This window comes from Crocodylus porosus, unplaced genomic scaffold (genome assembly GCF_001723895.1).
Source record: "Crocodylus porosus isolate Cpor-Errol unplaced genomic scaffold, CroPor_comp1, whole genome shotgun sequence".
Lineage (NCBI taxonomy): Eukaryota > Metazoa > Chordata > Crocodylia > Crocodylidae > Crocodylus > Crocodylus porosus.
This window is the reverse complement of record NW_017728886.1, coordinates 84,708,678-84,724,623: the sequence shown is the minus strand read 5'-3', so window position 1 is coordinate 84,724,623 and position 15,946 is coordinate 84,708,678. Positions and strand designations below refer to the sequence as shown.

Below are 15,946 nucleotides of genomic sequence, written 5' to 3'. Positions count from 1 at the left end.
CAATTAATGCTTTCCCCTACTGCACCCAGCAGGTCTTCACCCCATTTCAAGGTATAATTTCCCACTCAGCAGAAGCAGCAGTTGGAAATCTCCCAACTGGATGTGGCTATTTGACCCTGTTTTATAAAGATTACTTTCACACCAGCATAGGCAGTTAGTGTAACATTGCTGTGATTTTTCTCCTACTGTGAAATTTTCCTGAAAGCCTGGGGGAATACATTTATCTTAAAAAAAAAAAAAAAAAAAAGAATAAAATTAGGGTCACCTTAAGTTTCGGATATTTATGTTACGATAATGTGCAATATAAGAATAATATTACAACCGGAATGAATCAATTGCTATCTGGATCTATTTCCCAGGATTATTAGAGGGAGGAAGAATGGAACAGGGTTTTTAATCCCCCCCTCCTCCTATTCTTTATTGGTTTATTTTGTTATTTTGGATTTAATTCACAATGAGGGGAAAAAAAGCATTTTAGAGAGCTCTAGGCTCTGTAACAGTTAGTTAAACTTATACTAAAGTATTGGGTGATTATTCAGCATCATTAAATACACATCATTAAATATGCAGGTAACAAGGTAACTGAATGCTATTTGAACATTTGACTTTGGATACTGTTCCTTCATCTGGTGCTTTGTGATGCATAAAACTACTGAAAAGTTAAAGACACTTTTTTTGTTCAGAAAAAGAAATCATTGCTGCACAGTGTTCCCCCAGGTGCATTTGCGAGTGGGTCTATAAATAGATCAGTGTGGAACAGCAGGATGGAGCAAGACGAGGTGTGTGTATGTATGTGTAGGGGAAAGATAAGGCGTGCATCTGGCTTCTAGGTCTACATATACCCCCTGTCCACTCCAGATGTGTTTGGACATTTTCACCTCCTTAATACAGGTAGATTTTTCAAGGAGCTATTCCTGTGTTCAGTAGGCTTGATCCTACACTGCAAAAATCAATGAGAGTTTTCGACTGACGTCAAAGATAGCATCAGTACCTATATATAGCCCAAACAGTGAAAAGAATATTAATAGCTCTTTAGCTATCTCATGTTTAGATCCTACCTCCTCTTTTGATTTCCTCTCACTTTGGATGATATGTTGGGTGTATATTCCCCAAGTTTGGGCAGAGGCCTAACTAAATCCCGTATCACATAATTTTAAGCATCCTAAGACCACTCCTATAAACGTCTCATTCTTTGCATAACAGACACATTCCATTTCCACTGCTGGGTCCTCTTACAGTTCAAGAGAATAGGATCAGGAATTTGTCTTATGAGCTTAATTGTTGGTTTGTCTTGATTTTAGTTTAGCTTGTAGACAGTTCCCCTGGCAAACCCTGCCAGTGTGCATTTGCCTGCCAGCTCTTGAAAGCTGAGTAATGCCCAGTAAAAACAGGACCTCAAAGTTAGGCTGATATTTCTTTCATTATTTTTATCACAAGAGAGACTGCTCTCTTATGCTCCTATCCCCGACTACAAGTTAAAATACGTCTCAGAGAACATCATCTTGTGAGAACTGTAGAGACTCTGCAGACCTGGGAGCATGAAGCACAGTGGTATCGTTGAAAAGTCTATATTTACTATTCCAAGTAGCTTCAGTGTGGGTTATTTTCCTAGTTTTAGGAGGTAGCACAGTGCTGCAACTAATGCAATGAGGCAGATCCAAACTAAACCAGGTTTTTAAACCTTTTGAGATTCAGGCTTTTTTGATTAAAACCCAATATCTTAAGTGACTGGAACCGAATGTACTTCTTTGCCAGGTCTGTGGTGATCATGACATGTTGCAGAGTTAAACAAAATATACTTTGATTAAATAAAATCAGAGTCATCTAGAAACAGTAATGGATATTTTTCTGTGTGTTCCAGACAGTGACACTTTCTCATTTGTTAAAGAGTTGAAGTGGCAGAGCTTGCACTATAATTGCAAAAGGAATGACTGCATAAACACCTTTTTCCTATCCCCTTGCAGAATGTAGACAAGTGGTCCTTCGACGTATTTGCACTAAATGATGCTAGTGGTGATCACGCACTGAAATTCATTTTCTATGAACTTCTCACACGCTATGATCTAATCAATCGCTTTAAGGTCAGTAATTCTGAGTTGTGCTGCTTCTTCCAAATTCACCCTCACCCCCCAGCCTGTCTTTCCAGAGTTTACTAGACTCTGACCAACTTTCATTCCAGCCACACTGTAACTTTTACTGCATTAGAAGACTTTTTTTTCTGTATTAAATCTGGCACATAGACTGAAATAGTAGAAATCTCATGAGGAAAAAAATCCCTATTCTAAAGAGATTTTCACCATTTTGCCTTACAGAAATTCTCCCTTGGTCTTTTGCTGCTCTGATGCTCATTTTCTCCAGAGGTTCCCACTTCCTATTGCAGTTTTCTGGGAAGGGTGAATCAGTCAGATTTGTACCCCCAAGCCCATGCATGCCCCTAGCAAAAGAAGTGATATCCAGTTTTCTACTGGCTGGTGGCCCCGAGGAATATAGAGATCCACACAACCATCATACAAGAGTTTCTCGAACGTGTAGTAAGAATGGGTGACACCAGCATGGCGGGAGGAGGCAGGGGGCAGGTATTTCAGTTCCCTTGCTCATGCAGTTAGACTTACGTCACCAGTGCTGAGCCCCTGCTTCTCCAAAGCTCACTAAATTCTGCTCTCACATAAGTGCATAGTACTGCTATTGAAGGAAATGAGCACAGCAAGCCTATACAGTACCAGAAAGGAGAATTTGGCAAACATTAACTACATGGAGACTCTGCTAAATAACGCTTTTCTTATGGATGTTTCAGACAACCTGTACTATTTATCATTACAAATCTAGGACACGAGTTATGAAGCAATGATATATATCAGTGGGTCATGGAAACAGACAAACACTTTGTGACCTATTTAGAAATACTTCTCCAGAGGCAGTCAGTCAAGTAGCGCGTGTTATTTTTCATTCTGCATGTGTCTTCAAACAGGCACATAGTACTCCACTGTCTTGTATATGTGTATGCATGTGTGATTCATCTGAAATGTAATTAGGAATGGGCAAGTCAGAGTGGGTAAAATAAACTTCTTGATCCACACTGTCTCTGGCGTGTCTGCTAAGACGCTTTAGGCTATTATTTATTTATGAAACATAAACCAGAGTTTGAAGCACTAAATGCAAGTGACTTCTAAAAATTCTAATCATTAAAGATAATTCTGTCATAAATGTATTTTACTGCTTTAACTTGGTGCTTCTCATTTTAGGTTCCCATTTCTGCTCTCGTTTCCTTTGTTGAAGCATTGGAAGTTGGATACAGCAAACACAAAAATCCTTATCACAACCTAATGCATGCAGCAGATGTAACACAGACTGTCCATTACCTCCTTTTTAAGACGGGTGTAGCAGTAAGTACCTGAACCCCTTTTCTGAACAGACCAGTGCATTGAGATTTCAGAATTTTTGTTTATCAAGGGAACTATATACAAAAAAACTCAGTCACCTTATAGCAGATCTTAATGTTTCTATGCTGGTATTACACTGAAAAGTGCTATATGAATTCTCCCAATTGTTAGAAAACTTGGATATAGTAAAACCCTGTTTATGTTTATAGTAATTTAGAGAGGGAGGTTGCTCTGGAGGCTCAGATATTGTCCTTGAGAGACCTAGAATCTACTCCTTGTTCTGCTATAGACTTCTTTTGTGACTTTGAGCAAATCAATTAGCAGAGGCGACGTGTAGCGGGCGCGCGTGGTGGTGCACCCCCTGCAAAAAGTGGGCGGTCCATGATCACCTCTGACCACTGCTGACGGTGCCTGCGGGTGGTCGCTGACCTGCGGTTAGCACTCGCCACCCTCTACCTGCCCCTGCTGACCGTGCTGACGGCATCTGCAGGAGCTCCCCACTCACTACCACCAGGCTCCTGCCGCTGCTGCAGCTGTGCCCCTGCCTCCCGACCACTGAAGGCGTGCACTGTTCATGTCAATTAGGGTCCATACCACATCCCCAACAAATCCTAGAAAGTATGTCCTGGTCTTCTGCCTCAAATTGCTTAGTCAAAAGGGAGAAATATGGTGGTAAAGCCATGCTGGGAGCATCCCCCCCGCCCAGCCTCTTTCAAGCATACTAGAAGCAGAGGTCTCAAAAAGGTGACAAAGGGTGCTCCAAAAGTGGTTTCACTGCTGCATTTTTGAGTTTGGCACCTGTAGTGTGAGCAGGTGGGCAAGACATGCTGGGATGTCTGCAAGCATATGTCACTGGACCTGAAGTGCAGATCTACCTTTAGTTTCTCAGTTATCCATCTGTAAGGTGGGGAGGGGGGCACTGACATGGACATTGTAATAAATGACGTAAAAGATTCTGTGCTATAGTGATAGAGCAATGTAAGTATATCATAGAGATTTAAATTGAAGTAGAGTGGCACCAATCCCTCTCCGGGAGAGCTAGGACTGGCCCTGCCTGCTTTTCTGTTTCTTTTATGGTGCATGGAGGAAGGCCAGGTCCTGTATTCAAGAATCATTTAATGTTAGAAAAATCTGTCCTTTTATCAAGAGACTAACAAAGCTCAATCCAGTAGCATAAGTGAGGGAAGGGAGGGGCAATAGGGGCAAGTGCCTTGGGCACTGACTTGGGGGCAGGTGGTGAAAATAAGCATCTGCTTCCAGCAGCTGTGTGTTCGCATTCGCAATTGTGATCCGAAAGCTGCTGTTTCCCTTTTGCCCTGGGCTCTTGGCCACATTCCTACATTGCTGGCTCAATCTATTTAGCTTAACAAAGAAAAGAATAAGAGGTAACTCAACCATGATCAATAAGCGTCCTGCTTAATTCAGTAGACCATGACATGGTCAAAGCCAGAGACTGGGATCTAAAAGTAGACAAATTCAGACAAAAAATAACGGGGAGAGACGTTAACCTGGAGAACTATTTTCTGTGGAGGTGGTGGATTCCCCATTGTTTGATATCTTTAAATCAAGATGGGGAGTCTGTCTGAAACATCTTCCCTAGTTAAGCCAAAATTGAGGGTTTAGGGCAGGCATCCCTTGTGCAATTCTACGGCCCATACTATGTAGAAGCTCAGACTAGATAATTGTGTTGGCCTCTTCTGGCCTTGAAATCTATGTATGAATATAATTATCCTTGGCTCTTGCACTAACAAGGACAGAGACAAGGCTCCCCAGGGAAATAGAGGTAGATGTAAAAACAGAGGTTAAATATTTTACAGATAATTTAAATATTTTACAACAACTTATATTGTTATACAACTGCACAGTGTGATGAGTAGGTTAATAAATGACATTAACTTGTGCTTTGTTTTTACTTAAACACCTTTTTTATTTTCTGCTTTCCAAAATTGACCATATTAAACATTTATACCTGTGTACTGCTTTGATTCCCTCCTTCATAAATGGGCACAAGCCCCATTTGAGCACAGAAGTGAGGAAGAGTTTGTGGCTTACACTGGTACATTTCAATTTTTATGGCTTGCATAATATTCTTTCCTTGTTCAAAGTTTGTAAGTAAAAGCCATGGTACTAGGGAGAAAAAATGAGAAAGCTCCTGGCTGTGAATGGCTTCCAGAAATCAAATTCTGGTTCTACTCCTTGAGAGCTCTTTGCTGTTAGTATCTTATGTCAAAGTTGACAACAGACAGCTATGTGATTTTACTGTATAAATCAGTCACCAGGAACATCATTAGTAATGCTTATGTCTTCCTTTCTTCTTGTTGTGCCTCCTCCTCCTTTTCTTCCACTGAAAAACCTCAGGAGTGATGTTATTTTATGAAAGAGAAACAGAGACCTGGAAAAATGCTAGGGCTGTCTATGCCTTGTTCCAGGTGCTGGTGTAAATGCCTATTTTCTTGCATGCCCCTCGACCAACTCTGATTTGCACACACTAAACCAAAAATGTGGTAAAACCATCCCAGAGTGCCCACTGGTGCTGCTTCTGGGCCCCTGTTTACAGCATGCTGAAGAGAAGCCACAGGAATGTGTACCCCAGAACAGCTTCATCACCACCACGCTTCTGGATTTGGTGGTGTGCAGGGAGAACAAATAGGCAAGGCCTGCTCAGCAACATAGGTGTCCTATGATGAATGTAGGCTGTCCCCAGGGAACTGATTATAAATGTTTCAGTAAAAGCATAAAATCTGATTGTTAAAGGCTCAAGCACCTAAATGTCTTTTTAAAAAATCTGGACTATGGCACCTGATTCTGATCTCACTCATGCCAGTCACTGCAGATTGCACCCAGTCAGAGAGATCAGATTGGAAACTATAGTAGCAGTGAATAAGCAAAAGCCCATATACTATTCTAAACTCTTTTGTGCAGTTTTGTGGCATACAGATGAAAGAAAACCCATAGAAAACGTGACCACAAAGACTATTAAAGCTTTTTACGTTGTGAATACTATTGTCAACTCAAGTCAGTCCTGAGGATGCAACAACTGTCAGGGCACCTCTGATGCAGCAATAATGAACGGTATTGTAATGGGAAGCGAACCGATTGCTTTTTTCAAACATCATTAAACTGGCACTTTTTCTTATCCTTTGGAGCAGGGGTGTCAAACTCACCTGGTCGCAAGGCTGGATAAGTGTATCTAAGCTGGTCTGCATGCCACACCAGGACCAACCTCCTGCAGAGCACTGGTGGCACCAGGTCCTGCTTCCACACTGCATGCACCAGCCCCTGCATGCCCTACCCGTGTGACATGGATTTGACAGCCCTGCTTTAGAGGACAGTTTTGCTCTGAAAAGGGGCTAAGTAAAAATTACTCCTGCTTATTCAGCAGCCCACTGTTTCTGTGTGCAGAATCATGTTGGCTTAGTCTATAATCATCTGGTCTATTAGTGCTCTCACAGCTACATGACTTTGAGAGAATGAGCTGCCTGTCTCATCTAGACTCAACTAGCCTTTCATTAGGATCCCTATGCCTAATAAAGTCCATTTAGACTCCATTTCAGAAGCAGGGTTATACAGATATATAATGAGAGAGAATTTGAAGAAAAGGGTGAAATCCCAGTATTTGGCCAGTCATATATATGTCTTTGTAACTGATGAAAATACATGAATAAAAGACAGCACTTCTTGTCTTTCATATCCAAAGGTTAAAGGTGTGCGGTGGCAGTTAGAAAAACATCTTTTTACTTGGAAAATGAGCAACCTACATATGAAATTCATTGAGAAAACATAAGCCTGGAACCCCACAAAGACATTTTTTCCAGAGTCAGTTTGCACAGTATAGCTGTACTTTAACAAATCATGTTTATTATGGAGTTAAAGTTTCCCCTCTTGCTCTCCTCCCTAACCTTCCTCTCCCTCCACCCTACACACACATCTGAAGTAGGAGCTTAAGCCTGCTTCTGTGGCAGTAAGTAGAAAAACTCCTTTTTAAATTAGTACCTGGTCTCATGTTTTTTACTCTTTGTCTTTGAGTAGGTCATGAAATTTAATGACACTTCTTTTTTGATGCGTACTTATCACACAGGGTGTAGGGTATAAACTGCAGCTGTTAGCTGGTGCTCCAAGTCATCTTTTGAGGGGCAGACAATGGATTTTGCTGTCAGCTGTCAATTAGAATGATACATAGCAATTTCTATTAAGTTCTTTAATGTCATCTTCATATATTGGTGTCTTTGTTTTGGTACACAGATAATTTGCATTAATTTATTTTCAAAGGAATTGTTTAATGTCCAAATCTATTAATTGTATATGTTTTATCTTCATAGATTAAATACCAGGTTTTCCACTTGCCATGGAAAAACATGGAAAAATGCAGATTTTCTCCTTTAAAGGAGAAAAACATGGGAAACTGTGGGTTTCCTCTTGCAGGCTGGCAGAGCTCCAGCCTGAAAGGGGCTTCTTGGGGCTAAGGGGAGCAGGACACCGGGGGCACCATGTGCATGTGCTCTATAATCCAGTGGGAAAGACCTGGTGCAGGAGGGTGCAGCAGGGTGGGGAAAGTCAGTGCTGCCACCACCAGGAGCCCCTCACCAGCCATGTAAGTAAGGTGCCTCCTGCCTACCTGGCAGCAGTGGGGGGGGGGGCACAATTGCATGCCACTGCCACCTCCCCCACTGCTTCCAGGTTGGCAGGGGCTGCCAGCAGCAGCAACAGTGGCAGTGAGTCTTGCCACTCTGCTCCACCTTCCTGCACTGGATCCTGCCTACTGGGCCACAGAGGCCCCCAAGGGGAGGGGAGCAGGGCAGGCAGCCCTGAGCCCTGCGGTGGGCAGCTCGCATCCTCTCTCTTCATGGGCTTTGCTCAGCTCAGCTTCAGCCACCCATAGAAATTGGTGGCACTGGGTTCTGTGCTCCACTCTGGCCACAGCAGCTACCACCTCCCATGCACGGCAGCCACAGCTCAGACACCACTGGCCAGCTGCAGCTGGCATCCACAGAGCAGGGAGCAGGCAGGATGAAGGTCCCAAGGGCTGGGTGGGTGGCAGGGGTGGGCTGTGGGTCTGTAGTGAAAAACACTGCCAGGGCTGGTGGGGCTTAAGGATGACGAGCAGGGGCAGGGCACCAGCATATCAGGGCTGCTTTTCCAGGATTAAAAAACCTAAACTCTAATGCCAAAATATATACGTATTTAGGAATTATTTTATTATAATCATGGAGACACTGGTAAACTTCCAAATTGCTTTAAAATGGTAAATAGTCAATAAAACATTTTGTTGCACTAACACCTATATATATAGTAACATTTCATTTTAATCATGGAAAAATGTGGATTTGGGGTTTTTTAATCAGATTATTTTGCATTTTTTATCAGAGTATTTGAGATTTTTAAACAAAAAATCAGGATCCCTGTTAAATACCCGTAAGGTTATTGACTTACATTTGACAATAACAATAATTCTTAAGCTGAAAGGCACTCCTTTGGGTTGAGACAGAGGAGAAACAGATGTACATAACAGATGTAGAGATGTATGATGCCCTAAAAAAACATGCCTAGAATCAGCTTCTTTGCCTGTGTTACCAACTAGCATATAATCTGAACATTATTTTCTAAAAGCCCTTCAATGATAATGACCGCTAACTGTAACATGTCAAGATCCCAGAGGTGGCTGGGATACCTCATGATGGCTCTGTGACTGTGCCCTGCTCCGCCCCTAGAGCACTTTACTGTCTCTCCTGCCATGCCTTGAAGCTATTTATAATATTTGGGAAGGCTGCCCACAGGTCTTCACCAGGCCTCAGTCCTACTGGACACCTCCGATCTGTGCCTGTGACCAAGCCCCTCACTGGGCTTCACTGGTCCTTAGGCCTCTCACTGGGCCTCACTCTAATCCGCTGTGTCTGGCAGGGCACCCAGAGCCTTAAGGGCTAGTTGCATGGCTCCAAATCCTCTCCTTTCCTGTGGCCCATGCCTCACAATTTTTATAGACCCCAGGGCTCTGTGTTACACTACTATATATGGTAAGGTCAAATCCTGGAATCTTTCTATGTCTTTAGTAAAGTTCTCATAGACTTCAGGGGCTACTGTTGGTGTCAAAGAAAGTCTTGCCTCCATATGAACTGGGTAAAGATTTATTTTCCATTTTAAAAGCGTTTACTTCAGGGTACATTGTCAGCAGTGGTCAGTGTTGGCCCTGGTGTTCTCACTGGGCATGTCTACATGAGACATTTACTGTGCAGTAGACCAGTTGGCTGCACAAAAAATGCATCTACATGTGTGCTCCTATTAGAAAGGAGTAAACTAATTTAATTTGCAGCAAGATAGTACTTGTAAATACTCCACAGTAGCACATGTGTAGACTCTGATATGGCTGGCTGGGGCATGAGCGACGTCAAAGATGTGCACCAAGGCTGCTCCAATGCATTGTAATTACAGTGTGTTAGAGCTGACTTGATGCTGGACATGGTAATTACACACTCCAGCAGACTGTAGCATCATGTGTATCTGCATCCCCACACTGAAAAATGGTGGTGGGGGTCCTTTAATTAAAGCTCATTCGATGAGCTTTAGTTGAAGTGCCCCGCTGTCATTTTTCGGCATGGGGACACCAATACGCATGATGCTTAGGACACTTTAACTAATTAAAGTGCCCCTCCCACCTTCCAGAGCATGTCTATAAATGCCCACTAATGCTCATGTGTAAATGTACCCAATGAAGCCAATAGGAGCTGTGTTTGGCTGAAAATTAGCCTTTTGAAAAATCCACCCTACAGATTTTGGTTCAAATAGGGGCCACAGTGCCTATACATTAGATTAATATTAGTTCTCCTTGCTTTTTCACCAGATAACTTAATTTATTTTTCTCTTCACAACAATTCTAGATCACTTCTAACTTAAATATAGTGGTATTATTTTCTTGAATAGACCTTTTGATAAGTTACTCCGGAGAAGTTTTATGTAAAACAGTTCTGCCTTGATTCTCAAGTTCAAGAGCGTACCTGGGCTATAACTCATTAGAAATATACAGCTCATTTCTGGCTGAATAACCACTGGTAAAATAAATAGATAAAAAAATGTTGCTATCCTTTGGAAATGAGAATTCTATTGATTTCATGCCCTCAGTGGAGGTCATCCTTTGGATACTTCAAAGCTTTCCATTCCTGAGATGTACAAATTCAGCTTTCATTTTTAAATTGAATTTATTTTATTTTTAATCTCCGGCAATTAGTGATAATTTAAAATGCCCTGGAAATGGATACCGCCTTACTAAGTCTTCAGCTGCCTATTTAAATTATAGAATATCATTTTCATATTTTTACATTTTATCAACTTTACATTGCATTTATTTTAGTATCTTTAGTCTCAATTTATACTATTTTGTTAGTATTCTCATGCATAGTTTCAGAGCCAAGCATGACTATTCCAAGCAAACAGTAACTGCTTAAGATAAGTTTCCCCTCTTTTCCCTTTTTTCAGGTTCTGAAAAGGGAAATGTTAAAAAGGGGAATGATAATGAAAAATCAATACATGCAGCTTGTCTGTCTTATTCTTTCACATATATGCATCTCTTGTACAGCTGGGTTAGCTCAGGCCAAGCAGGGAACTTTTGCTGGCACTCCATCTTAAAATATTCACTGTCCATCACTATAATAATACCTGTTTCCCCAAGAGAAATCTACTGACAACAATTTCTGTGGGGGATTTGGTTAAGAGCAGTTTTGAACATATAGAACTCACCTTAATTTATGTGATAGCATAGACATTAAAACTAAACTCAGGAACAACAAAACAAAACAAATAAAACAATAACAATCCTCCCCTTCCACATACCCAACTACTTGAGTTAGGTCAAGAGTAACAGCTTGTATGTATCCAAGACTAAATAAATCCATCTTTTGACTGAGGAGACTAGGAAATGGAAAGATATTTGTCTTTAATTTATTTTCCTTTGTGTGTTCTGGTTCTTAGCTCATTTTGGCAATGAATGTGTATGGCCAATGGACTGAAAAACCCCCATATCTTTCAAACTCTCTCTTTCTCTCAAGATTTTTGTTATATATGTGAGCAGACTTCTACGTCCCCTGGTTATTGGTACACATGACATGTGAAGTGACAAATATAAAAACAGTCTTTTAGGTTAAATATTTTTGCCTCTTCATTTGAGAAGGTAAGAATGTGGCACATGTGCAATGATTGTAGAACATACATATTCCAAATTAATATCTCTTTGAAAAAGACTGGGATTAGATTCATGCTCAGATGTACATTGTGGCACTGAAGTCAATGAAATGTTTGTCTGATCAGAGCCTTAAAAATCAGGTCCTTTGTTTTTATAATAGTTTGGATGTAATAAATCAAACTAAGGATTACTACTCCATATAGATCAGTATTACACACTTAAATGAAGAAAAGTTAATGGAGTTTCTTCTGTTTTTCACGAATGGTCTATGCAGTATTTTTTTCCTGATGCCAGACTGCATGTGCTATTGCCTTTAAGATCTAATGTAGCACAAAGGAAAAAATATACTCCTTTAATAGGAACGAGAGACTCCACAATGCCATTTGTCAAGAGAGACTTTTTAGTTTTACTTCACTTGTGAAACATGTTTTCTCTAAATTGTGTGTTTGCTTCTCTCAATTCTGTTCTTTTTTCTGCTGTATTCTACAGCAAATATAGTTCATATCACTAATGAAAGAGTTGAACACGTTTGCCTTTGTTCACATGTAGTAAAGACATGCAGGAGATGGCACTTTCCTGTGTAGTTTTTATTCCAATGAACAGCATAACTATTCCATTGCATATTTCTGTCTTTATCATGTACTCTATCTTTTGAGCCATTAAATATCTTAAACTAAGAAACTTTTCACCAGGAGTTTCATGAAAATCAGTACATTTTCAGAAAGTATTTTGGTTTCAATTAAGAATACGTTTACTAAAAATATCCCATTAAGCTTCCATATGAACTGCCATGGTGGTTAGAGCAATAGTTCATTTAGTCAAGTTTCCCATCTCTGGTAGCAACCAGCAATCTGTTTCCTCAAAGAAAAGGTCTCCAAACTCATAACAAGCAATTATGTTCTACTATAGTGCAAGCATCTTCAGCAATTAATGTGAGTATTAAGGCACGTATACACTTCATTAGCCTATTTAATTTTACTAAGGATATTCCCATTGTTCATTAATATCAAATTCTTTTTAAAAATCTGACTAGGTTTTTTGTCTTAGCAGTATCTTAAAGTGAGTAATTACTTATGATGTAAAAGAAGTGCTTTGTTTTAATCAGTTTTTAGCCTGTTGCCTTTTTGTTTCTGCTAGTGATCACTTCATCGTGTATCACAGGGAAAAATAGGAGTACCTGATTTGCTTCTCTTTATTATTCATTATTTCATATCCTTCTATTTTGTTCCTTCATTATTTTCCTTTTCTCTAAATGAAATAATCTTAACTTTTTTTCAGTCTCTCATTAGACCAAAATCTTTCCTTACATAATCGTTTACTTTATAACTTTTGTATTTCTTCTATGTTCTTTATGAAGTGATCAGAAACAAATTTAACATTCCAAGTTCTGACATTTGGTATATCTAATGGCAGTATAATACATTTGGTATTATTCTAAATTCAATGTACAAAGTTAATTTTTTCCAATTTTTAAATTTAAATGCAATAGTAGACAAAACACAGAGCTTCGAAACATTTTTAAGAGACATACTGCATAGATACGTATAAAACATTCCCCTCTTTTCTTCCTTCCTTTGATTAATTCTGTTGTTTTGTAACCCCTGAATTATTTTCTCCTGTATCAATATTATATAATTAATCTTGATAATTGTTGGTAATTACAATGTGATATCTTTGTGAAACCACCAAATTATATGCAAATCATAAATTATGGGAGTTCTTCCTGTGACATTGCCTGGAATTGCAGAAGTATATAAAGCTAAGCTATAAAGCTGCTGAAGTGTGGGATTTATGTCACTTGTTCATACCAAATTGGGGGGAAAAAAACCTGCTGGCTATTATGGTTAATAACCAGATCATCATAATGATATGGTTCTGAAACTGATAACTTCCTTGGAATAAATGAGCATAAACCATAAGAAGAAGAATAGGCTAATTATTGCTGTAGTTTTGTTTTCTTTGTATCATTTTCCTGTGTTTCTTGGAAATGCATTCCATTTATTTTCTAGATCTGGAAAACCAATCTAGTCCTTTCTGTCTCTGCACAGAAAGGACTTTTGTTTAGATCCATTGGCTCTTCTTAGTAGCTAATTCATTGTGTTTATTATGTCATGTGAACTATAGACATGCCTCATTTCCTTTTTTTTGTTCCCAGTTTGGTATCTTTGATGCATTTCTTTTTTTTTCCGCCTTCAGCCTTGAAGAGTATGTTCTAAGATTGTTTTCATCACCCCTTTCAAAATGAAAAACATTCACATTTCCTTGCTTTCCTCTCCCTGTGAGAGAATCCTGCTGATTTCTCAATCATGCTTAATGGCTTTGTTCTTTTAAAACTAGCCCCATTCTGTGAGACAAAGTCCATCAGAGCCTAGTAAAAGGTAATATTGCCACTTTGATGGGGATTGCATCAGTTCTCTGCAAGAAGCTTGGAATCTTTTGTATTTTCCGTATTGTGGTTGTAGTTGAATTAGGGACTGCAAATTTTCACTCTTTTACCAGCTGTTTTTTCTCTCTCTCTCTCCCTCTCCTGTTTCTACCTCCATATTTACAGATCTATTTTAACTGTGCAGTATTTACACCCATTTTTTATTATTGTGTGTTGCTATAATACAGTAGCCCCAATACCCCAATCTGTATTTTCAGTGAGCATTCTCTAATAAAGGACTTTTTATTTCTTTTCAAAGTTGCATTCATCTTCACTTCAAAGTCCATTATACTAACTGGTAGGGGTGTGCAAAATGGGCTGTTTTTGATTCAGATTCAGGCCAAATCAGGGACAATGATTTGATTTGGATCACAGTCCCCGATTCAATTCAGCCGAATCCAAGTCCGGAGATTCAATGCTGATTTGGAGAATCAGCAATTCAGCTAGAGACACAGCTTCACATGTTTTTTCTACATACCTCAAGGTATCAGGTGTGTCTCATGAACACTGCAATGCTAGGGTGGATAGAGCATCCCACAGGAGTGTGTGTGTGGGGGCCCCCCATGTGCTCGGCAGCAAATCTGCAAGTGGATTGGAAGTACTTTCGATCTGCTTCCTGGTCTGCCAGGGAGCATGTGGGAGGTCCCCCTCCATGCTCCCCTGGCTTGGTGATTGGTCATGGGTGGACCCCAGGTGCCCCCCCAGACCCAGGAGGCACCAGTCACTAGGCTGAGGAGGTGTAAGGATGCCGCTCAGCACATTCACCGGCAGACCTGGAAGTAAACCGCAAGTGCTTCTGGTCCACTCCCAGGTCTGCTGCTAAGAGCCCTGGGGAGCCCCTGCACTCCTGTGGGAGGCTCCATCCACCCAGCATCTCAGCATTCAGGAGCCACCTGCTACCTTGAGGTATGTAGAATAAACATTTAAAGCTGTGTCTATGTCCAAATCTCCAAATCTTTCCAAATCTATTTGGAAGGTTCTGATTCGATTCAGAGAGATTAAAGGGTCATCTGATTTGATCTGCATTCAGAGATTTGGCCACCGAATCAGGCTTTATCTCTGCTGAATCGAATCAGGGACCGAAGCTTCGCACAGCCCTACTAACCAGCGTTATACTGACATTGTAACAGCAACACAGACTTCCATGTTTGCTACTGTCTTTCCAGTTGCATCAGAAGAGTAACAGAGACAAATAAGGAAGCCCAGGATCTGAACACATTTTTCAGGATGTGAAAAATCATGCCTGAAGAACATAAGCAAGGCAGTCCTCATTCTCTCTCTTTTTTTTAACACTTCCAAAATGTTTTGCCTGAGGAGTTCAGTAGCTTTCCTGGACAATAGTAAACACCGATTATCCACAGAAAAATACGACACCATAGAAAGGTTTTCCACTGCTGGTGTTCTCCAAGCCTTGTATGCTTCTCGAAGGACCCTGTGTATGGGTGGAAGAGTAATATGATCTCTATGCCAGTTCAACTTTTACCCCTTCTGAAGAAACTACTAAGAATACCATTCTAATGATGGTTTATAGAGCTGGGCTAAATATTTAAAGCAAAATATTTTTAAACAGAAATCCTGATATTTGCTATGATCTTTGCAGTTGTCTTTATGATGAGATCTCCAGTCTGAGACTATCAGAGGTTGGAGAGCTTCTCTACTGGGTGCAAGATGGCTATCACAAATGGAGGGGTGATGATTATGGAGATAGCTAAGGATTGAGGTTGCTTTGTATGTGCAGAGGTGGAGAAACAGAGGTGATCTTATTTATTTATTTATTTGATGAGAGAAAGCTGGATAGAGCCCACCTTACTGTAGGACCAGCCAAACAGAAAGATGTCTCTGCCTTCAAACTGTATTCAGTAATAATGGTACTTTCAGCTTTTTTTTTTTCGACCTGCTACCTAAATATTAGGAGTGTGATGGTGGAACTGCTATGGCACTGGAGACCTAAGTTAGAGCCTAGTCTATTAT

The 15,946-nt window shown here is 40.4% G+C and overlaps 1 protein-coding gene across 7 annotated transcripts in view; it reads left to right on the top strand.

Moving 5' to 3' along the window:
• Positions 1-15,946, top strand: part of PDE1C (phosphodiesterase 1C) — a 479,499-nt gene that overhangs the window by 378,485 nt on the left and 85,068 nt on the right. For all 7 annotated transcript variants that reach the window (XM_019538223.1, XM_019538225.1, XM_019538224.1 and 4 more), the window contains 2 exons: positions 1,965-2,081; positions 3,243-3,383. In XM_019538223.1, the coding sequence (XP_019393768.1) occupies positions 1,965-2,081; positions 3,243-3,383 (258 nt within the window). The remainder of the gene's footprint in view (positions 1-1,964; positions 2,082-3,242; positions 3,384-15,946) is intronic.